Source organism: Salvelinus namaycush, chromosome 21 (genome assembly GCF_016432855.1).
Source record: "Salvelinus namaycush isolate Seneca chromosome 21, SaNama_1.0, whole genome shotgun sequence".
Lineage (NCBI taxonomy): Eukaryota > Metazoa > Chordata > Actinopteri > Salmoniformes > Salmonidae > Salvelinus > Salvelinus namaycush.
The window spans coordinates 26,908,293-26,932,662 of record NC_052327.1 but is presented as its reverse complement, the minus strand read 5'-3'; the positions used below and the strand labels follow the sequence as shown (position 1 = coordinate 26,932,662).

The following is a 24,370-nucleotide window of genomic DNA, read 5'->3' as shown; positions in this document are numbered from 1 at the left end:
CTTCCACAGCATTCTGCAGTGATACGCCATCCCATCTGGTTTGCGCTTAGTGGGACTATAATTTGATTTTCAACAGGACAATGACCCAACACACCTCCAGGCTATGTCAGCATATGTGGGAACTCCTTCAAGACTTTTGGAAAAGCATTCCATGTGAAGCTGGTTGAGGGAATGCCAAGCATGTGCAAAGCTGTCATCAAGGAAAAGGGTGGCTACTTTGTAGAATCTAATTTTGAATTAACACTTTTTGTTATTGTTACTACATTGTTCCATGTGTGTTATTCCCTAGTTTTGATGTCATCACTATTATTCTACAATGTAGAAAATAGTTCAAATAAAGAAAAACCCTTGAATGAGTAGGTGTGTCCAAACTTTTGACTGGTACTGTATATTTTTATACTAGGTTGATTTAAAGGCTGTTGTACAACTTTGGACCTGTCACTAATACTGTGTGCTGTCATATGTAGGCTACTGTCTGTAGTCTTGATTACGCTACCTTTTTGAGTTGCTTGTATAATGTTGAGAATTACAGCTGAATTTGATAAAACATGGCTGTGTTTTCTATAACTTTGTTTTTCTTAACATTCATCTACTTTGGAAAAGAAAAACAATAGTAAATGTGTGCTTATTATTTATTATTAGTTTTTTTGCAAATCACAAAATCTTGTTTTTATTTTACAGTTTGAGTACTCAAATTAGTTTGAGTACTTCCAAATGTAATGTCTTCGTGACCTGATGCACTTCGCTGCTCTTTAAGAGAGACGTGGTCAAATCCAGAAACTTTCTGGAAATTTAGTTTCCATTCTTAATTGCTGCCCCCACAAAGATCATGTCAATTCCCTGAATTATAGGATATGTTTTATTTATTTAACCTTTATTTAGCCAGGTAAGACCCATTGAGGTTAAAAACCTATTTTGCGAGGATGACCTGGCAAGAAGGCAAAACAGATATGGCTGCCCTACATTCTTTGTAAACTGTAGGGGGTGTCTTGAAATAATATGTAGTATTTTTAGAGAGACGTTGATTATCAACTTGAGAATGGGTAATGGGACAAATATCATTTGAAGACTACACTACTCCTTGGGTACACAGACTTGACCTCAGCTTTTGCCATATTAATTGACCCTTTTGTGCACACAGATCGGCACAAACATTACATAGTCAAAAGATTTGTAGGAAATGCATTGTGGAAATATGAAATTCCCAGAAGTCTCCCGTTGAGGTGTAAACTGTTTTATAGAAAGTATTGTTGAATTAGATCTTGAATAACGAAAGCATAATTCATAGCATGGCATAAAGTCAGTTGTCTGCCCACCACTGGCAAACAGAATAATTGTTTTTCACGGATAAAAGCAATAGCAAGAGGACAATGGTTTGCTATCTATCATTTGTGAAATAACTACAAGGAGGCTTTCATTATGCATGGGAAATGGTGCTGGGTTGGCTTTGTTTGCTCGTGAAAGGACGTGCCCGTGCCAACCAATGAGGGGAGAGAATGAGTGTGGTAGTATGACGTGTAGATGCAAATCCCCTCTATTTCAGCCTATTGCCAGACTCAACCAGCAAGTGTGTGTCTTCAGTCTTCATTCCTTGCCACGGAACGAACCTGTTAATTCTGCTGTCTGAATATAACGGACGCTTGTTTTTGTTTTGCTGGGGATTAAAGACACATTGCTTGAAATCAAATCGTATATTTTTCTTCCTCAACGCAAGACTGCGTAATTATAAATTTACTTTTATCTGATTAATTCATAACTGTACGCTATTTAGTATTCATTTGAAGACAAAATGAAGACAAAATTTATCAACGGTGTGTCATCCTCCCCTTCTATGGCCTTGGGTTTGTTGGTCACTGAAAACGCACTTGAGGTCCAGCCAGACACTGAGGATGAATGCAAGGAAATCATCCGGCCGGATGAGCCCGACCAGGAAACGAAGCGCAAGGCGTATTTATGGTGCAAAGATTTTCTCCACGGTACGTGGAAAACGGTGACAGAAGAGGATTTTCAAATCAGCATAATAAGGTAGATATGTTCTTTGAGGACTTTCACCATTATTTATCACTATTTAGTTGTCATATAGCCTACTACACAGATAAAGAGTTGCTGCGTTTGCAACTGCATATAGGCCACATTTTCTCGCCCTATAATTTAAATGAATGGTCATGATGGTGCCAGTGGCATGATGCGGTTAATAATATACAGAGAATTTGATACTGGGTTACACCTAATGTTATTTCAAATTAAAATGGTAGCTTTGCCTATATGGGATTGTATTGTGTGTGTTTTTTTTCAAAGCATCACTTCTTATTTATGGGCTTTCTATCCTAGAATAAAACCGTAATTTAGGCCGTCACATCCATTGGTCTAATGTGTACACGCTGGAGATAGGGAAATGTGACGCTTTTATGAGCTTCATTTGTTTTTTTGTGACGTTGTGACAGGGGTGGCCTCAGCAACAAGCTCTTCCTCTGCGCCCTACCCGACATCCAAACCAGTGTAGGTGATGAACCCCGCAACGTCCTCTTGCGTCTGTATGGAGCTATTCTACAGGTGTGTATGACAACAGACAATTCAATGTTGAGTGAGTCAGTCACAATTTATCTTTTTTCTCTTCAGTTTAATTGAAAACCTCCTGGTTCTGAATCTGAAAACGTAATCAATGTTCTTTAGGCTAAATGCGTAGGCTACCGAAAGGTCCACTCTTGGACCGTTGAAAGTACAATTTGATTTACTCAGATTTTCTGGTCATGCTTTAGAATATAATAGAATGTGATAATATAAAAGTTTAGGAAAATACATAGCTTACATGTATTCCCTGAGAGGTTCTGAACAGGCTGAAGGGGTCTTTGCTTTGCTGCTGGAATTTGGGGTTGGACAGAAGGGAAAGGAGATTTATCTTCTTCCTCAAACATCTTTGAAATGCCCTTTGGGGCAAATACCCACATGATGGCATGGTCTAGGGTGGCTCAAGCTGTGTGTGCGTGTGTGTGTTTCTGTTGTTGTGGTGTGATGTACCACCATGGCTGTACATGCGTATGTTTTTTGCCGTAGGCCTTCCAAAAGGAGCGTGCCTTGAGCACACTTGTTTCCAGGTGATTCCACCATACCATACACGGTACAGTATGCGATCCCTGAAGTCTCAGTATTGTCCTCAACAAAGTTCACCCACATTGTTATGGAAATCAGCTTGTGAATTGATGCACTTGTGAAGATATGGGGGGAATGTTTTTTTTGACCTCTCCTATCCTTTTATTTTCATATTGGAAGTAAGTTGTCAAATACCATAGTGATACAAAGGAGAGAACTCCAGGTGCAAATCAATTAATTAATTGGAGCTCACCTGACAGCAATTAATATGTAAGGTGTTGCGCTGTAATGATAACAACTAGTGATGTATTTTTGTTTAGTGTGTGCATCATGAGCTACACACAAAGGACACAGGATGATATCATTCCTGATGATGTGTCAGTAGGTCCACACTACATTACTCATAGGTCACATGATGGTAGGCTAGTTAGGGCAACCCCAAGTTAACCTAAAATTAGATGACCAGATATATATATGACAAAGAATTGGATGTTCCTGTAGTTGGATGGGGATGACAAAAGCAACTGCTCTGCTCTAAAACAGTTCAGTGATAAATGATTGAAGTAACACTATGAAATAGAAAATAAAAAGAGACATGCCACATTTCTAGTAAGAAGTAATACACCATTTGGAACTGGAGGTTCCAGACCACCACCGAATTATATATGCTAGCTTTGCTACCAGCTTATACAAAAGGGAGTTAGCATTTAGCAGTCACTTCTTCTAAACCTGTAAAGAGACCACTTCTAAATGTTATGCAGCGAAACCAGACAAATATATCCAAATCGGACTTTAGTTACCACATTGTGGGCCAATTAGAATACATGAAATATGATGGATTTGACGAATATCCACTTTGTTAGATCAGATTTGTTGAACGTGCGCCAATCCGGCATATGAGTGGTTACCTGGTTACATGCACACAATAATGTGATTATTGTGGATAGTCAGATTAATGTCATAGTTCGATTAAACCGTTTACATGCTTTGCAAGAAGAACGATTTCCCTAATAATCCTGTTTACATGGACACATGAAATCAGGCAACCTGGTGGCACTGATAAATGCAGAACATTGGCAATCAAAATCAACCTTCTTCCACAGCGACAATGTTATTTTTGGGAAGAATATTTGAATCTGAGTTCGGACATGAAAAGTTTATATGTGAAAACGATTTCTAAGACGCACGCATACATTCAGTTGTTCCGAACTCACTTCAGTCGCGCTACAGAGGGAGGCTCGCTAAGCTGGTGCTAGCACATGCACAGATAAAATACACTGCACTCTTATCAATTACCTAATTTAATTAATAACTCAGAAATTCGTTGAGTAACTGAGTTTCCTCAGAGGAGAAAATATTAAAAGTGCTAGTTCATAGATAGGACAACAATGTCAATATCTGCATTTTATGCCAAAGCATACAGTCAGTGCCAGCTGCCTTGATCAGGAGATAATAGATGCCTTTCAGAGAGAGCGAGAGTTTGTTTCTTTAACAAGAAGGTTGTTAACCTTTACTTAACACCCATCCCGGATCCGGGAGCATCCTCATCAGTAAAAGCTGACTAGCATAGCCTAGCATAGCGCCACAAGTAAATAATAGCATATAAATATCATGAAATCACAAGTCCAATACAGCAAATGAAAGATAAACATCTTGTGAATCCAGCCATCATTTCCGATTTTTAAAATGTTTTACAGCGAAAACACTATGTATTTCTATTAGCTAACCACAATAGCCAAAGACTCAACCGCATATTTTCACCATGTTTCTACCGCATAGGTAGCTATCACAAAACCGACCAAATATAGATATAATTAGTCACTAACCAAGAAACAACTTCATCAGATGACAGTCTTATAACATGTTATACAATAAATTTATGTTTTGTTCGAAAATGTGCATATTTGAGGTATAAATCATAGTTTTACATTGCAGCTACCATCAAAAATATCACCAAAGCAGCCAGAATAATTACAGAGAGCAACGTGAAATACCTAAATACTCATCGTAAAACATTTATGAAAAATACATGGTGTACAGCAAATGAAAGATAAACATCTTGTGAATCCAGCCAATATTTCCGATTTTTTAAAGTGTTTTACAGCGAAAACACAATATAGCATTATATTAGCTTACCACAATAGCCAAACACACAACCGCATTTATTCACCGCATAGATAGCATTCGCAAAAACCAGCAAAAGATATAAAATTAATCACTAACCTTGACCAACTTCATCAGATGACAGTCTTATAACATCAGGTTATACAATACACTTATGTTTTGTTCGAAAATGTGCATATTTAGAGCTGCAAACCGTGGTTATACATTGTGAATATGTAGCATCGATTCACCAGAATGTCCGGAGCTATTTTGGACACTCACCTAATCTGACCAAAGAACTCATCATAAACTTTACATAAAAATACTTGTTGTATGGCAAATGAAAGATACACTGGTTCTTAATGCAACCGCCGTGTTAGATTTAAAAAAATAACTTTACCATAACAAACAGCTTGCGTTATTGCGAGACAGCGCCCGCCAAAACGGCAGAGAATAAGAATCAACATTTTCCACAGAAATATGAAATAACATCATAAATTGTTCTTACTTTTGTTGAGCTTCCATCAGAATCTTGTACAAGGAGTCCTAGGTCGAGAATAAATCGTTGTTTGGTTTTAGAATGTCCTTTTCTCCTGTCGAATTCGTGCCACAATGCTAGCCAATGTTGATGACGTTCCCAGTGTCTCTCGACGCAAAGCACGAAAAACTCCAAAAGTCCCAATAAACGTTGAATAATCTGATAAAACTCGGTTGAAAAAACATACTTTACGAAGTTATTATCACATGTATCAAATAAAATCAGAGCCGGAGATATCCGCCGTGTATACCGAACGCTTTTCAGAAGCCAATGTCGACGTACTTCGCGCGCCAGAGAAGACAAAGACATTTCCAGACCTGTCACTCCAAAAGCTCTTGTTCGGCCTCAGATCAAGCTAGACACCCCATTCCACCTTCCACTGCCTGTTGACATCTAGTGGAAGGTGTATGAAGTGCATGCATATCGATAAATATTAGGCAATTGAATAGGCAGGCCCTGGAACAGAGCATCGTTTTCAGATTTTTCACCTCCTGTATGGAAGTTTGCTGCAAAATGAGTTCTGTTTTACTCACAGATATAATTCAAACAGTTTTAGAAACTTGAGTGTTTTCTATCCAATAGTAATAATAATATTCATATTGTATGATCTAGAATAGAGTACGAGGCCGTTTAAATTGGGCACGATTTTTTCCAAAGTGAAAACAGTGCCCCCCTATTGACAAGAAGTAGGCACTGAGAGTTTTCCTATTGCCTTTTTGGCCGTCAGACTTGGGGACTATACTGTACTCTGTCATTGTCTCTTTGTGAGAATGCTATGTAGCATGATGTGTCTTTTGAGAAAATACATGTACTCATGGTTAGTTTCTTGCTTTTTCTTTCATTGATAGATGTCCTGTAATAAGGGGGAGCCCAGACAGTCAAACAAAGAAAATCTCTTTCAAGTAAGTAACTAATGGCAAAGGTGATTTACTCAGACTATTAGTTAGATTTGCTATCTGATTGTGAATGACCCCACAGCATGTGTCATTGTTCTGGCCTCGAAACTATGTTTTTGTATACATTTTCTGGAGTCTGTGATCAAATTAGTCTGTATAGTTTAGCATTACAGGTTTTAGTAATTGCCAATGGACTTAGTGATCACTTTGAAAAATGTCAATCCCAGACCTTTCTCCCAACTGGATGATGTAAAATGGTGTAAAAAATAGCACTGTTGAGTCATCTCTTTGGATTGAGGTGACCTCTGTTAGTCAGTTGATGATAGCAAGATAAAAAGAGGGTAAACATTAATATTCATGATGTTATAGCGTAAATCTGCAATTACTATCTTTTGCATGAGAGTCACATAGAGTTTGATTCCATAGAGGCTAATCCTAGCTTGGCTAGCCAGTCTGTCCCCTCGTAAACCTCACCGCTCCTTAGCCGTCATTTGCATGTTTATGGCTTTTTCACTATATTGTCTCGAAACAAGTTCAAATTGACAACAAGATTGCCCATTAGGTTTTCAAAATACAGTTTGAGAACAACGTGGCATACTTCACTATAGACTCTCACCTTTTATATGATGACTAATTCCAGTAATAGTGAACACACCACTCATAACAAATGTTCCCTCAACGTATTTTCAGCACTGAGCAAATTTTAGATCTGCTGAGCGCAAATTTGAACGTTGTGAAAATTCTGTGCAACTTCCAGTGCGTGTTTACTGTGAACACTGAGGCTGTACCCACTTTAAGTTACAGTTTTAACAGTGGCTAAGGAGGCTACTGTGGCTATTTGATCATAATGTAGGCCTAAACCATTATTACAGAGAATCAGACAAATTATGCTACCCTCTGCCTATTGGCTACTTAGCTTATTCAAGCCTGTGTGAACATACAACACTGCCCCTTTAAGACAAAAAAAGCTATTTAACTGACTTGCTTTTCAAAGATGGCTAGAAATGGAGCAATCACTCCCCTATTGCTGACTACAAATGATATATAACTGGACTAATAACTCACTAACTACCGAAGGATATTAACAAAATGTGCACAAGTGGCTACATGCACCTCTCTCTTTAATCTCAAAACAAGCGTAAACAGTCCAGTTCAAAGTACAGTAAATGTCATAGGACCATATATGGCAATGGTCTATTTGCATATAGGCCTACTGCAGCTCTGATTGGTTATGCCGCACCGGTCTGTGTAGATAGTATGGGTAGTAATAGAATTCTACTCTGATGCGTTCTACCTACTACAAAATCTCTTGCATAGTTAGTTTTGCATACTAAGTCTTGCATAGTTTCGGTATGTTACATTGAAAGTGGCGAATATTGCGTTGATTCGATCACAATTTCCACAATAAAGGGAACTGTTGATAGTGTTAACTAATGGGGGAAACTCTAGAAAGTTGAGAGAGGTTCAATCTTGTGCTTCTCTAGGTGGTCAGATATTTATTCTGCTTGCGCACAGTAATGAGGGAACATTGCTCATAACTGGAGCTTCAACTGGAAAATCCCCACAGCTACTCTCCCATGGTCATGTGACCGTAGCCATGGTACACAGGGGGTAGAGGGAGGGGAAGTGGTATTCAGGGGATGGTACTGTGACATTGAACCTACTGTTAATGTGTTTTTAGCAGAACTTTCAAATTAGCATTGAAACTATTCATGCTTCATTTATATTACAGAAGGTGAGAGCGTTGTGAAACTACGGAGTTCATTCACACAATTGTCAACAATGATTTTTTTAAGGTGGTGGAGTATGATCAATCTTATTTTCAGTCAATGGAGGTACTCATTACCCATGGCCATGGGTACTACTGCTTGAGTTCATTATTGCTATCTGTCTTGTTATCCGAATGCACAGATATCCACGTCAGAGCTACAGGGAAACAAATCTAAGGCTAGAAAAGTGACATGTTCTTCCAAATACATTGTTTTGTCAACATTATGAAACATGGACCTCGGTAGTGTTTTTGAGGAAGTGTGATTTCCTTCCATTTCTCAGGATAGTAGTGTTAACATTAGGACAGGCCACAGTGGACTATGGCAACCTGCTGAAAGGGACACTTCATTGTTTCCCTTCCTGTTTCACAGAATAAATGTAATCAAATTTTTCAATTTACAAATCATATATTGAGTTGCAACAAAGGAAGTGATAGCCATTCAAAAATTCACTTTTTCTTTTTTTCAATAATGAGGAAGGTTGGCGGAATGGAATGCTGAACAATTCCACAACAATGTCAACAGACCAGTAGATAGCATTGCTGATTATTAACCTGAAAAGTAGGCTACTTAGTCAGTTTAATTTGACAAGCCTTGACCAGCAACCTGTTAGGGATATAGGTCATAGAAATAGGTCATAGAAGGTTAAATAAAAGTCATTGGGAAACTGAGGCTGGCTGCTGACCCACTTTTAGAGGGACTTTCTGGACATAGAAATGCACTGAACACATAGATCTACATACAGGCTGCAAGGCCACGATGTGTGTCAGGATGATCATGATAACAGAGATAATACGTTGAGCAGATTTGCATTTGGCATCCAACAGCACTACAGAGCCCATCTGTAAATGTGTCAATGTATATGAATACTTTGCAGAGTATGGCCTAGTTTTTTTTTAGGTCTGCCAAACCAAGGGTCATTATGGTTTCATATACGTATATTGTCTGTGGTTGATGGGTCTCACCCCTTTTAAGGCAAGACATCCACACAGTGGATATACTGTACCTAAAGATGGATCACAATATCTGTCTTTTGACTAAAGGGAAAGCTATCTTAGATGAGGACTATAGAATACCCCCATGTTGTCATTGATTATTGACTAATAATGTTTTTCCCATGTCTATAGTCATATGAGGTCAGTCCACAGTGCATACAACAGCTCATAAGCAATGCACTACTGTGATCTGTTTTCCTCCTATCTGTTTTCCGACAGGAAGCGCCAAGCCACTTTGAAGTGCACCACTTAGCACATTCCTTGGCCAACTGTCAGAGTCCACAGGTCACTGCCAGCTCATAGCAGGTTACACTAGACTTAGATAAGGGCACCATTTGAATTGCACCCAGTGCTATGGGTTATGATTAGAGTTACTACTGTACAGTGTAACATTGGAAATAGTTTTTATTGGCAATAGTTTAATGTACTTTCATTAATAACTACACAGTAACAAGGACCCTGTATTTATAAGTGTTAACATAGATTTATTTGTAAGTTAACATCATTTTTTGTGAGCCTATCTTTTGAATTCTAGCTATATCAGAGCACTAGCCTCAGATAATTGCTCCTGACACCATTTTTCCTCCCCAGTAGAAAAGCCCAGGTGTCTTCTTCGGTTAAGCAGCCACAATTACTGATTGATGCTGTTGGCAGGCTCTGCCTCTCTCAGTACAATTGGCCCCTTGTTTTATCATTCTCATCATGTGGAACGCAACACAATTCTCCCCTGTCTGGTCCAAATCTGCTTTTAAACCTACCACCATGACGGACGAAAATACCTGCCAATTCACTGACAGAGTTGGGAATGTAATTTGTTTAATTGAGGTAGCCATTTTACAGTTAACATGCCTCAAAGATCTGGATGTGTATAGTTGATTTATCAATTGTGAATGCTAGATCCCTGGAAAAACACTCCCATCTCTTCCAGACAGCCGCAAGGTCATGTGCTCATCATCAGCTTCCTCTGTCTAAGCTGTTCCTCATTTAGTCCTATGTAATTGAATGAGTTTCTGTCCTACTGACCCCCACCTGATGGTGGTAGTTATGGACAGTTCCAGCTAACAATGGACCACAGTTTGGCTGCAGTCATTCCCACGGGGGGCCAGTACAAACAAACAAACAAAAAAAAATATGAATGTATGTACTTGTAAGTCGCTCTGGATAAGAGCGTCTGCTAAATGACTTAAATGTAATGTAAATGTCATCCAGCTCATCCTATTAATTGTCCTCACGTCCGGTTGCCATGAAAACATTAACCAATGACTAAGTAATTTAACCTCATCATTTCTAAGGACGGGGTTGATTGTGCAAGGCAGCAGTGACTGACAATCACAAGGTTTAATAGGAGAAGTCAACAACCACAACTTTCTCTCAATCACCTATCTGTTTGTGTGCATGCTAATTCCTGTTCTCTGTGTCTGCAGGGTGCTGAGGCCATGGTGCTGGAGAGTGTGATGTTTGCCATTCTGGCTGAGCGGGAGCTTGGGCCCAAACTCTTTGGCATCTTCCCTCAGGGCAGACTGGAGCAGTTTGTCCCTGTAAGTTACTCTATGTGGAGTGATAATCATTGATAGAGGGGAAAAAATCATTAATGACTATGTGATTGCATGCTTGCTTGTGTGCATGCGTGCGTATAGGTGTCTGGATCTGTGTCTGTGTGTGTTTTGTTCAATGATGTGTGTTTAATTGATATTAAAGGGAATACATGAACCATGCTAAATCTATTCCCTTCTTAAAGTGGCAAAAATAGCTTGAAGTTATGTAATTTAACACTTTGTGCTAGCGAGAGTATTCTTGGTCAATTGAATACACGCCCACGTTGCCCAGGCATTCTCCCATAGCGAGAGTTCTCTTGCTAAATTCAACCCACGCCTAGTCTAGACAGTTTGAATTTAAATCGGTACAGACCATCAGAATAGTCATGTTCTATCTGAATCACGAGTTTTGCTTGTATAATGTACAGGTAACTGCCAAAATAAAATAAACACTAACACACACACACACACACGCACACTGTAAATCCCCTATGCTCCTTTGAGAGTCACTGAGATTTCCTCTTCTAGCCATGGTAGCGAAAATAATGGGCAACTGGGCATTTTTATACATGACCCTAAGCATGATGGGATGTTAATTGTTTAATTAACTCAGTGACCACACCTGTTTAGAAGCATCTGCTTTCAATATACTTTGTATCCCTCATTTACTCAAGTGGGTAACGATTTACTTTGACTATTGTCGTGGAAAATCAATTCAAATATAACACTTGTAAGAACTTGTGAAATCAAATAGACTTTTTAATACAATTTGTATAGCAAGCCGGAATGTCCCGCGGAACACACACCGCTTCCCAGCCCCGGCTCCAACATTTATACACAAATAGCATATGGGTCCACCCCATATGCAAATAAGCATACTTCCCCTAATTCTTCCTGCCATCATTATCTTTTTAGTTCAGGCTTCCTGCTTGTTCACGCCTACTAACGCCCATTATCTGCTTTCAGTTAAATTATAATAGTGGCCAGACCCGTGCTTGTCTTAAAAATAATATATGTCCATCTATCCTATAGGCCTATGACTCAACCCTGTATTTAACTCAGTGCCCCAGCATGTTCTCTGGTATGTGTCCTTATTGGAATTGGCAGACTATGTGTCTCTTCTATCATTAGTGTCCAGTTGCCTTAGGCATATTTCTCTGGTATGTGTGCTTTTAGTGGAATGGGTAGACTATAAGTCTAGTGTGTCCAATTGTTTTAGGCGCCTATTTGTCTGGTATGTGTGCTTTTAGTGGAATCAGCAGACTATGTGTCTCTTCTCGTCATGTGGTCTGCCACTTCAATGTTCAGCTGTCCTATGCCTCCACATGCCATCCATGTGTCTCATTTTACTCCTACACTATCCATAACACGTTTATTACACATCTATAGGCATTTCATGAACGTGTTATAACAGGTCCCAACCACATTATTAAAGGTTAGTTAAATAAATCCATAGCATATCTATAGCTCACGCATGGCATGCTTTGCAAGAGCTCATATTTAGGTATCTTAATAGATGCATCATTACAATGACAGCGTAGTGTCATCATTATCGCTGTTCTCAAAGTGTGCTTCTGCCATAACAGTGTTAGTGAATATGCCAAAAGGCTAAGCCACGTTTAGAAAATTATGCTGATATACAGTACTCGTCAAAAGTTTGGACACACCTACTCATTACAGGGTTTTTATTTATTTTACTATTTTCTACAGTGTAGAATAATAGTGAAGACATCAAAACTATGAAATAACACATATGGAATCATGTAGGAACCAAAAAAGTGTTAAACAAATCAAAATGTAAAAAATTCAAGACCTTTGAAAGTTTCTTCAAGTGCAGTCACAAAAACCATCAAGCGCTATGATGAAACTGGCTCTCATGAGGACCGCCACAGGAAAGGAAGACCCAGAGTTACCTCTGCTGCGGAGGGTAAGTTCATTAGCGTTACCAGCCTCAGAAATTGCAGCTCAAATAAATGCTTCACAGAGTTCAAGTAACAGACATATCTCAACAGCAACTGTTCAGAGGAGACTGCGTGAATCAGGTCTTCATTGTCAAATTGCTGCAAAAAAAAAACACTACTAAAGGACACCAATAAGAAGAAGAGACTTGCTTGGGCCAATAAACACAAGCAATGGACATTAGACCGGTGGAAATCTGTCCCTTGGTCTGATGAGTCCAAATTTTAGATTTTTGTTTCCAACCGCTGTGTCTTTGTGAGACACAGAGTATGTGAACGGATGATCTCTGCATGTGTGGTTTCCACCGTGAAGCATGGAGGAAGAGGTGTGATGTGTGGGGGTGCTTTGCTGGTGACACTGTCTGTGATTTATTTAGAATTCAAGGCGCACTTTACCAGCATGACTGCCACCATATTCTGTAGCCATACACCATCCCATCTGGTTTGCGCTTAGTGGGACTATAATTTGTTTTTCAACAGGACAATGACACAACACACGTCCAGGCTGTGTAAGGGCTATTTGACCAAGAAGGAGAGTGATGGAGTGCTGCATCAGATGACCTGGCCTCCACAATCCCCCAACCTCAACCCAATTGAGATGGTTTGGGATGAGTTGGACCACAGAGTGAAGGAAAGCAGCCAACAAGTGCTCAGCATATGTGGGAACTCCTTCAAGACTATTGGAAAAGCATTCCAGGTGAAGCTGGTTGAGAGAATGCCAAGAGTGTGCAAAGCTGTCATCAAGGCAAAAGTTGGCTACTTTGAAGAAGTTTTGATTTGTTTAACACTTTTTTGGTTACTACATGATACCATCTGTGTTATTTCATAGTGTTCATGTCTTCACTATTATTCTACAATGTAGAAAATAGTAAAAATAAAGAAAAACCCTTGAATGAGTAGGTGTGTCCTAACTTTTGACTGGTAATGTATAGCCTGTGACTTACCTTCTTCTTCTTCTTCTTCTTCTCACTGAGGTCAATAGTGCATGAAGATCCCCACAGGGTTAATGAAATGGCCTGTATATTATTAATCATTTTTCAGAATAGCAGTAAAAATGAAACATTTGAGTTATTCACTAGTACTCAGAGACCAAGAATCCACAGAGGTCAAGCGAGTGGCCTTTAAACATCTTCCTCTTTGATAAGATCTTAAACTGTCAGGTTGACAGTGAGCAAATTAGAGGGCCGAAGGGCAATGGAACTGGTTATACCCTCCATTCTTTTTGACAACACTGTCAGCAGTCTATTGGTAATGGTGTTTCTGCTTATTGTTGCATATAAAGCTGTCAGCGGGAGGGGAATGAAGACAACCTGTATTCAGCTAAGACTTGTAGACCTTACTTCCTTGACCTCTTTGTGTTAATAGAGTCGTAAACTGGACACGGATGAGCTGAGCATGCCTAGCATATCTGCTGAAATAGCTGAGAAGATGGCCAAGTTCCATGGTATGAGGATGCCTTTCAACAAGGAGCCCAAATGGCTGTTTGGAACTATTGACAAGTGAGTTGGTATCTTATTAGAAACTGTAAATTCTCTTTGCCTAACTTGACCTCACTGAACGCTCCAAACAAACATTAGCTGTCACACATATATCCTCTTACAAAATGGTTAGCTAGTTTGCTTTTGTAGGTCGATTCTCAAGTCACCTGGTTTGAGGATAACAGAGAGAGGAATTATGTTTTCCTATGGCATTTGTAGAGTAAAACTACACATCAATAACAGTCTTGGTCAATTTTTTCTGCCCCCTCTTTGATGTGTTTTATGAATGTCTTCTTTGCTTACACTTAAGGCATTTAAGTTGTTAAAGGGATTCGCTTATCAGTGACCTGCTTCGTGGTCTGAGGATAGTTTCAGGTAAATCACAGAGGAAAAGTTGCTTGTCAGCAAAATAATGTGTGATTTGTACGAGTGCTGTGTAAACATAAGTGCATCGCTGTGATAAAATAGTGATATCTGTCTTAACTATAAACTCTACAACGGCTTGTATCCCAGTGTTCCCATACATACAGTACCCTGACTGTCCTGATGTTTTCCCCCATCCACAGGTACCTGAACCAGGTGATGAGACTCACCTTCACCAGGGAGTCCCACATGCTCAAGTTTGCCCGTCTGATGAGCTGTAACCTGCCCCAGGAGATGGAGAATCTCAAGTAAGGCCCACATCACATCCACCCCGGTCCCTGCATAACGTACACAACAGTATTTAGACTAAGCACACATGAACGGACATGATTACATGTATATGCAGTAACTTAGTTATGTACTTGTCATATGGTGTTTTCCACTAAATTGGTGTGGAAACCAGTCAACAACAATAAACCAATAATTATATTAAAATATGGTTGAAATATGTTCTGGCATTTTGCATCCTGTTTTTGGGGGTAAACAGTGAATTAGTGGACTTATATCTCCTGCTTTTTACCTGCTTAAATATGGCTTGTTTGTCTCTGTAGGTCTTTGCTGGACTCCACTCATTCCCCTGTGGTTTTCTGCCACAATGACTGTCAAGAAGGTAAGGGGTCTGAAGGATTCTGCATGCTTCGGTTTGGCTGGCATCTTGCCAAACTCTGCTAGGTGAACCGAACGAGTGTGCTTGCATACTCCCTTAAAAGACCGTCGCTTGAAAAACAAGGAAAAAGCGACAATAGTACTGTTTGTCCATATTGAGACTCTGTAGCCAGTATACACTTCCTGAAAATAGTCAGAATGAATCTAAGATAACTCAAGAAATCTGTTATAAATTTGTCCATTTTTGCAGAGGAGATCTTAGTCGCAGAATTTTACATCTAAATAAGATGTTTGGTGAAGTATTTCTCAGGTGAAAAAATTAGCATGAAAACAAGTCGTCTATCGTTGAATGGCAACAAACACCTCATTGAAGAATCGCTACTGTTGACCAATAACTGACGAACGGGTGTAGATTTTCGGCTTGCCTCGAGAAAAAATATAGTGTGCACAAACAGCCGAAAAAAACCTGGCCAAAGACCAAAACCAATAAAATGTTGTCATAATATATGCACTAACTGTTCTGATTTGTTTCGGATGGGAAGTGTGTACACAAGGGTGTACACTGGCATAGCTCACACCCCCACAGGGGGCCAACCCTATGCCAGGAAATTAGCTTTAAAGCTGCTGAATTTTCTCTCAGCCTCATGGCAAAATGTGTAGAATAGCATGACATTAGCTATAAAACTGCACATTTTTCTCTATGCCCCATGTTTTTGTGGGGGTTTGCCCTTGCTCGAACCTTACGGGGACCCTGTGAAAATGTGCTAGGCCACTGTTAGGCAAAGTATTGCAGTTTGTATAAAGCTAGTGAAGAAAATCTTTGAAATCCCTTACTAATGTTTTGTACTGTGTGTATGTGTGTGTGGTGTAATAATTATTTGCTCATCCTTTAGGAAATATCCTTCTCCTCAGTGGTTGTGAAGGCACTGACAGACAGAAGCTCATGCTGATTGACTTTGAATACAGCAGCTACAACTACAGGTGTGTTCATGCTCAGGGCACTAGTCAGTGTATACTGTAATCATCCCCTTTACAACCGATTCAAATACTTTGGTCACAAATTGTAGTGAATGTACAACATTTTGGGTGTCTAAGAGCCAGTAAACTTTGGCCACACTGTACGATGTGGGAGGGCTGTGTCTATCCAAGGTGACACTGTCTCGGCAGACGGTAAATCATACCCCCCATGGCCGATCCATTGTCACATTCTTTCACCCTTCTGAGTGTGTCTGAGTCTCTGGAATCAAGCAGACTGGGCTGGTGGAGCAGAGCCAGACAACCTGTTCAATCTAATCATCCAGCTAGCTTTATGCACAGAATCTAACAGTGGATTCCCAAAGCTCCCGTGACTGTTCTCCAACCATATTCCTTCACATTCATAATTCACAGCTTCTGCCTCATGAAATATTCATAGGAACTCTAATGTAATGTCTGCTGCAACACAGCTATTGATGGAAGGAATTTACCCTGGTATTTTGTATTTGTCATGTTTCGTTCCCTTTGTGAGAAATCATCTCATATTTCTCTTCCTTTGCTATGGTAACAGTTTACTGCAGCCCTAGTTTTCATTTGGGCATACAAGGAAAAGAGCCCAAACAATCATAATCCTCAATCCATGTGGCAATTCAATGTACATTGCAAGAATGTTCAGTTCTGCAACATTGAAAATAAGATTATCAAATATCAGGTGTAACTGACAGGACTGCTGACCTGGCAAATGTGATATCATTGTTAATGTTTTTTCTCTCCATATTTTGTGTTTTCAGGGGATTTGACATAGGAAACCACTTCTGTGAATGGATGTATGACTATACAAATGACAAGTTCCCATTTTTCCATGTCAACTCAAATAATTATCCCACTAAAGCCCAACAGGTGAGTAAGGATGACAGTATGAAGACTTTTTGTCGTCTGAATCTGAATGAGTGGCTCTCTAGGCAAAAGACAGCCAATAACATTGTGATGTTCCTCCTTTCAGCTACATTTCATTGGAAGCTACCTGTCAGAGACTGAGCAGGGATTTGAGAACCAGAGCGCTGAAGACCAGATGAAACTCAAAGAGGAGCTGTTTGTGGAAGCCAACAGGTGAGTACCAAGTTGAAGTGGCCAAGGCTTTTCGCTGGAATGTGAATGAGGGGTGAAATTGCTCACGTGTCTCTGACACACCATATGAGTCATCATGACACATGAGGACAAGTTGACTTACTGTTTTTTTTACAACTCTGAGGACACCTGTGGTTTAGTACTTAGAATGGCCTTCTGTTGAGAGAGCAGCAGTAAATCATAATAATAATGAACCCCTCAGACTGGGCCTCTTGGTTACTGTAAAATGCTCCCTGGGAAATAAAACTCTGCAATCAGTCCAGTAGTGATGAAATAACATATTTCCATGTGGCAGTTGCTATGGACCAAAGGTTTTCTCAGTTCACCCATATGTATGTTTAATGGACCATACTGCCATTGTGCTCGTCCACTGTTTTATTAAAACATTTGTCTGTTGGTAATTACACAGGTTTGCTCTGGCTTCGCACTTCTTTTGGGGTCTGTGGTCGATGATCCAGGCGAGAATCTCCACCATTGAGTTTGGGTACATGGTGAGTGTCCATTATCTGGTTGCCATGCCTTTGTTTTACACATTTATATGTGTGATATAAACAACACAGCCATTCTCCCTCAAACAAAATAAATGAGAAGTGCATATTGCATAAGACAGGAAATGGAAGCATACAATTTATACCCAGACAATCAGAAAGCACTGTCAGTGTGTTCCTTGCTATGTTTGGTCTCACAGACTACTCTGAACTATACACAAATATTTTCCATGGTCAACCTGATAAAGATTATCTCTGTTATATTTCCTTTCTTTGCTGAAATATATATAACTGACACACATACTGTGCGAGGCGGATTTTCATTTTGATTCCTTTTCTCTCGGATTTTCATTTTTCTTTCCTTTGTCTGTCCACAGGAGTATGCCATGGCCAGGTTTGATGCATACTTTGAGCAGAAGCGGAGCTTGGGGGTCTAAGCGAGGGACCACATACTGTAACAAGGAGGTGGAGGATGAATGGATTAACAGCGCTTAATTGAAAATAATGCAGACAGGCAATCAGGGTGTAGGACCATGCTTTAATGGCGAACCTGTGCTTTGGGAATTAAACGCTCGCTACAGTTGGTATCGCATGGACCAAAGTGAAACCATGAATATCTGGTTTGGTGTTGAATTATGCCCCATGCTTGCTGCTCAGTGTTTGCACATTACTACGCTCCTAATATTACACACGCTCACAGGGTCAAGATTGTTCTTGCCCTGTCTTTTCTTCAAAGAACATCAGGAAGATTAAGACAGGGATAAAAATCTTCATTCTGAAAGGAGGTGTAAGTTACATCTCCAGGAAGTCCATTCCTGTTTGGAAATGTTCTGGCGTAGCTAAAAAGAACAGAAGTCTCAATGAGCCTTAAAAATCCTTGCTTATTGAAAACCCAGTAATCTCTTATCTGTGACCCAACGGCAATAGTACATTTTCTGTGACATAAAAGCAAGGTTCAAAACATACTCCAAATAACTAAACTCTGTTTCAATTGATTGTTAGTTTTTTTTCCTCCATGCTATACATGTCAGTTTTCCTTCATTCTTTATCAACAAAAAGTCCTCTAAGATAACTTACAAATGGAAATATTTGCAGCCACCAATTAGATGGGTGCGTCTCTGTCTAACAGCATTCCCCACCTGCAGTACTGTAAATATAATCTGATAAATGTGACCTGAAACACAGTATACTCTTAGAAAAAAGGGTTCTTCAAAGGGTTCTCCTATGCGGACAGCCGAAAAAAACCAAAAGGGTTGTAGTAATGGTAACCTCACAACCCTACTCTGTACTTACCATTTCTGCGGATTGTGTAGAGTAAGAGTATCAGCTCTGAATAGGTCATTGAAATGTTATTGGTATTCAAACAGATATATTCATAATGAAAATGCAGGTCCTTCTACACCTGCATTGCTTGCTGTTTGGGGTTTTAGGCTGGGTTTCTGTACAGCACTTTGTGACATCAGCTGATGTAAGAAGGGCTTTATAAATACATTTGATTGATTGATTGAATATATCACAGATAGTACATTGGATATGTAAGGAAATGGCAAACAGGAAAGCTCTCAGCTTTAACTCAAACAGAAAAACAATAGAGATGCTTACTGTGCTATTCAGCTGGAGTAAACAGTTGCAGATGAAGTTGTGAGAAGAACTGTAAATAAGTTGTAAAAAAATCCTCATGTAGAGGTTTTTAATGTGTATAATGATATATTTAGAATGTGTTTGGGGACTGGAAATATTTACTTAACTTTTTTTTGTGAAAAATTCATAACCGAACTGTGATAATTAGTGCTGTTTTAATATGAATTTCTATTCTGTATTTCATCATTCTATTTGTTTTATGTAAACATGTTTATTTAATCTGGTTAATATAATATTGAAACAAATATGAACCTTCACTTTGAAATTACATTGTTGCGTAGGCTACAATGTCAGTGGCACTTCAATCGCATTCACCAGACACTTCTTCCCAATGCTCATACGTTATTAGCCTGGGAGCGAGATTAGTGGCACTTTCCTGACCAGTTGCATTTTTAAGGATAACGTTTTAAATGTTTTCCTTAAATGGAATATGTATTTTTCTTAATAAGAAAGTTGTCTCTTTCCTTGTTGAAACACGTCTCACTCCTGTTTTCTCAACACCTGCTATATCATTATTGTGTGATCAACTACATTCCATTTTCAGGTATATGTTGTGTATATTTGTATATACATTACACCTCTCTTTCATGCTATATTATTCGTTTGAGACAATAAAATAAGAATTGATCTAACTGTTGTCAAATGGAAATGTAATTCACAGTGTCACATACAGTTTTCTGAGTATATCCTTGCTGTATTTCATGTCTTGCCATTCAATACAGAGATCAAATAAAATGTGATTGATTATCAAAACATAAGGGAAGAAGGAACTCCTCTACATTACACTGAATATTGTTGATTATGTATATTGTAATCTTATGGATAATTGAACTGAATGTCCAATTTGTATATGCTGTGAAAGGATCCCAACTACTCTATTTTGTGAGTGCAAACGTTTAGCCTTGCTTACCTATAAAGATAGCTATGCAGATATACACTAAAAGAAGAAAATATGTACCGTATAAATTCTTCCCTTGTAAATAGCACAGGTAAAGTCATTTGAAAATGTACCACTATGGCAAGTTCATTATATACATTTACTGTACCTTCTACTGCTTTGCTCAAGTGCTACAATAAAGATAAAGAAATAAAATGTGTATTCTTGCAAATCAGTCTGTATAACTGAGGGGAAAATATGATTAACTGACATTGTACCGTAGATTTGCGCCAATCACATTGTTTAATCTCTGTCAAAAAAAACAAAGGAGAGATAACATAATAAGAAATACTGTAGTTCCTATCATAACTGTTATGCGTTGTGTGTGGCTAGCACCATCATGGTCAATTACTGGACATGATGTATGTTAATAAGTAGACAAAGTGCTGGATCAATGATAAGTGTATGAACAATTAGAGTTCAATTGGATGACTGGATAAGATGACTCAGAATGGGCTGACAGTCACATGTTATGTCATTCCTCTAAACCTTGCCTTCCTTCTACAAAGCAGTTGTACATTCACTTCCAATGACACATCTTTCATCTTGTTGCTTTCATCAGTTTATGGCACATGCCACGTTGTCCTCGGCGGTTATGTAACTACTGTGTGTTTTTGTGGTCATGTCACCATCTCCTCTCCTCTCTTTGGCTCTTTTGCACACTGATCTCTCTGAGGTGACAAATGGGGTTAAAGGTATTATATTCTCCAGGACACAGAGGTTCGACTATTCTAATGACACTGATAAAGACCTTGATCTACGTTCAACCAGTTCAAACTAACGCCACAAAGGAAACATCTCACAGAGCTGCCAGAATATCGGTGGGAGAATGGCTCTAATCTACAGCTGGGAGCAGAATACAAAAACATTTGCTCCAGGTGGTCCTTGTTGTTTTAAAATACAACCCCTGCCTGTTGACCTTAGCTGACATGCCAGCACCACATCTGATCTGGCCTTGTCTTTTCTTGTTGACCCCATCATGGTGTGACTACTGGGCACATGCAGGGATGAGCACAGAATCACATTCCTCAGCTAAAAACATGTTTGTGTTATTTAAATGGGTGTAGTTTCACGATAGACACAAGGTCTCTAGAAACTTCAAAGAAAGGCAGAGCCTATTACTTTAAGTGTAAACAGATGAAGATTGATACTCCTGCCCTGTGGAATTGCAGTGTTTCTATGAATACATTTTTACTCCAATCTATATTTCATCATGTTTATCTGATGTACTTTACAGAGTATGTTACCGATGACTTTCTTTGTGTTACATCTGGTGCTCTTCAAATGCCCTTTTCTCTGTCTTTTCTGCCAGGCTAATTGGACATGTATCTCTGGCCAATTGGAAGTTCTTCTATACAGTTGGAGGGACATTTGAAGGGCAAGTGCTGTGCTGCAGTAGCAGAAAATACTAATCAGGGAGAATGGAAGGCACAGAAGTGAGCCAGAGACCTGTCCTTGACAAAGACAGCTTTTATTGAGGTGGAGATGGGTCTATGGCTCATCTCTAACTCTGCCTCAAAGATGGTAATGTGTGGGATTTGGAAAGTGTTCAACAGGGAGGATAAACAAGAGAGAAGACAGAACAATGCAGTGAGAATAAGGGAATGATGTATGATGTGTGATGTGTAGCCCTCACAATAACCTGAGGTCTGTCTGCCAGGGGCTTCCTGACGGACCGCCCCCAGGTGTTGAGGGTAGGCAACAACGCATCCGCCACGCTGACCCTCTACACACAGCTGCACCATTGAGAGCATCTTGACTGGCTACATCCCCGCTTGGTATGGCAACTGCTTGGCATCCGACCATAAGGCGCTACAGAGGGTAGTGAATACTGCCCAGTACAATGGGGCCGAGCTCCCTGCCATCCAGGACCTCTATACCAAACGCTATCAGAGGAAGTCCCCCCCAAAATTATGCTGTTCTGCTCTTGAGCAAGGCAGTTAACCCCCAACAACAACTGCTCCCCGGGTGCTGATGACGTGGATGTCATTTAAGGTCGCCCTCTGCAACTATCTGATTCAGAGCGGTTGGGTTAAATGCAGAAGAAAGGTTTCGGTTTAATTCATTTGAGCAATTGACTAGGTACCTCCCTTTACATGCACACACATGCATGCTGACACCACATATGCTACTGTCTATTATCTATCCTGTTGCCAAGTCACTTTACTCGTACCTATATGTACTGTACATAGATAGCTACCTCATACCCCTGCACATCGACTCTGTACTGGTACTGCCTGTAAATAGCCATGTTATCTTTTACTGATTATTTTATTAGTTATTCACTGTGTATTTATTCCTTGTGTCACTATTTATATTTATTTTTTATTTTATGATCTTCTCTTTAACTCTGCATTGTTGGAAATAACCTGTAAGTTAGAATTTCAAATGTAGTTCCATCTGTTGTCTACAAAGCATGTGACAAATACCATTTGATTTGATTAGGGCTTGGTAAAGTCTAGAAGTTTCTCCTTTCTGCCAGGGAGAACCTCTCCCCAAGGGAGAATGTGGGAGAAGCAGAATGAAATGAGTCAATTTTTCAGCGGGGAGGGCTGACAGGCAGAAGGCCACAACACCAACTTCACACAACTCCAATAATGCCACACTAAAAGTAGATATTTGAGTATATTTTTGTTGTCTCTCAACATAGTAACGCTCATACCCCACCTCTGTTGAGTCTTATGTTTGTTATTTTATCTTTAATTGAAACGTTGTCCCAAAACTAAGAATGGATGATACTACATGCTAAATTCAAACAGTTTAACTCTAAAACTCAGGAAAAATTGTAGTTTCACCCAGCCTTTTTCTGTGTATCCCTGATGTAACTCAACAACAAGGCCCCTCCAGAGGGGGGATATAAGAGACAATTGACATACAGTAAGAACATGCAATGTCTGTAGTCTGTATATCAAGTGTAAACCATATGGAATGTACATGCTTCTCTCAGACATATGGTTGGCTGCATGTTATGAAATCATCAGTGGTGCCTGACAGATATCCTCAAGAGTCCTGTAAATCCAGAGTCCTGTAAAGTCCTGTGTATCAAGTTCTGCTGTAGCTTGCAGTAGCTCAGAAATAACACTCTGCATTGTTTTTGTTTCCAACCACGAGACTCCACACTCACGTTTCAAAGCCAAGCTTTAAAATAAACATATACCATCTCTGACTATTAGTCTGTGCACTGGAGGAAAAATACATTCTTCAACTTTAAATTACATCCCGTCATGACATTTATTTATCATTGTTTTTATTGTTGTTATTCTACACTGACCAAAAATATAAATGCAACATGCAACAATTTCCAAGATTTTACTGGTCACCATTTGCCTCATGCAGAACCATTTGCCTCTCCTTTGCATAAAGTTGATCAGGCTGTTGATTGTGGCCTGTGGAATGTTGTTCCACTCTTCTTCAATGGCTGTGCGAAGTTGCTGGATATTGTCGGGAACTGGAACACGTTGTCGTACACGTCGATCCAGAGCATCCCAGACATTCCCAATGGGTGACATGTCTGGTGAGAAGTCAGACCAGCTTCCATAATTTGTGTACAGATCCTTGTGACATGGAGCAGTGCATTATCATGCTGAAACATGAGATGATGGCGGCTGATGAATGGCATGACAATTGGCCTCCATCGCCACCATGGGGCACTCTGTTCACAATGTAGACATTAGCAAACCACTCACCCACACAACGCTATACATGTTTACTGCCATCTGCCCGGTACAGTTGAAACCGGGATTCATCCGTGAAGAGCACACTTCCCCAGCGTGCCAGTGGCCATCGAAGGTGAGAATTTACCCACTGAAG

General features: G+C 39.6%; 1 protein-coding gene across 2 annotated transcripts; it reads left to right on the top strand.

The window, feature by feature from the left end:
- Positions 1-128: 128 nt before the first annotated feature.
- chka (choline kinase alpha) lies at positions 129-20,092 on the top strand. Of its 2 annotated transcripts, XM_039017503.1 has the most exons (12): positions 129-2,025; positions 2,445-2,553; positions 6,580-6,633; positions 10,816-10,929; positions 14,250-14,383; positions 14,929-15,033; positions 15,337-15,395; positions 16,285-16,372; positions 17,158-17,266; positions 17,370-17,476; positions 17,904-17,985; positions 18,360-20,092. In XM_039017503.1, exons 1-12 carry the CDS (start codon positions 1,790-1,792, stop codon positions 18,417-18,419), a joined length of 1,257 nt encoding a protein of 418 aa, XP_038873431.1. In that variant the 5' UTR covers positions 129-1,789; the 3' UTR covers positions 18,420-20,092. The 2 variants fall into 2 exon arrangements, with proteins under 2 accessions (XP_038873431.1, XP_038873432.1); XM_039017504.1 differs by lacking the exon at positions 6,580-6,633.
- The last annotated feature ends 4,278 nt before the right edge of the window (positions 20,093-24,370 follow it).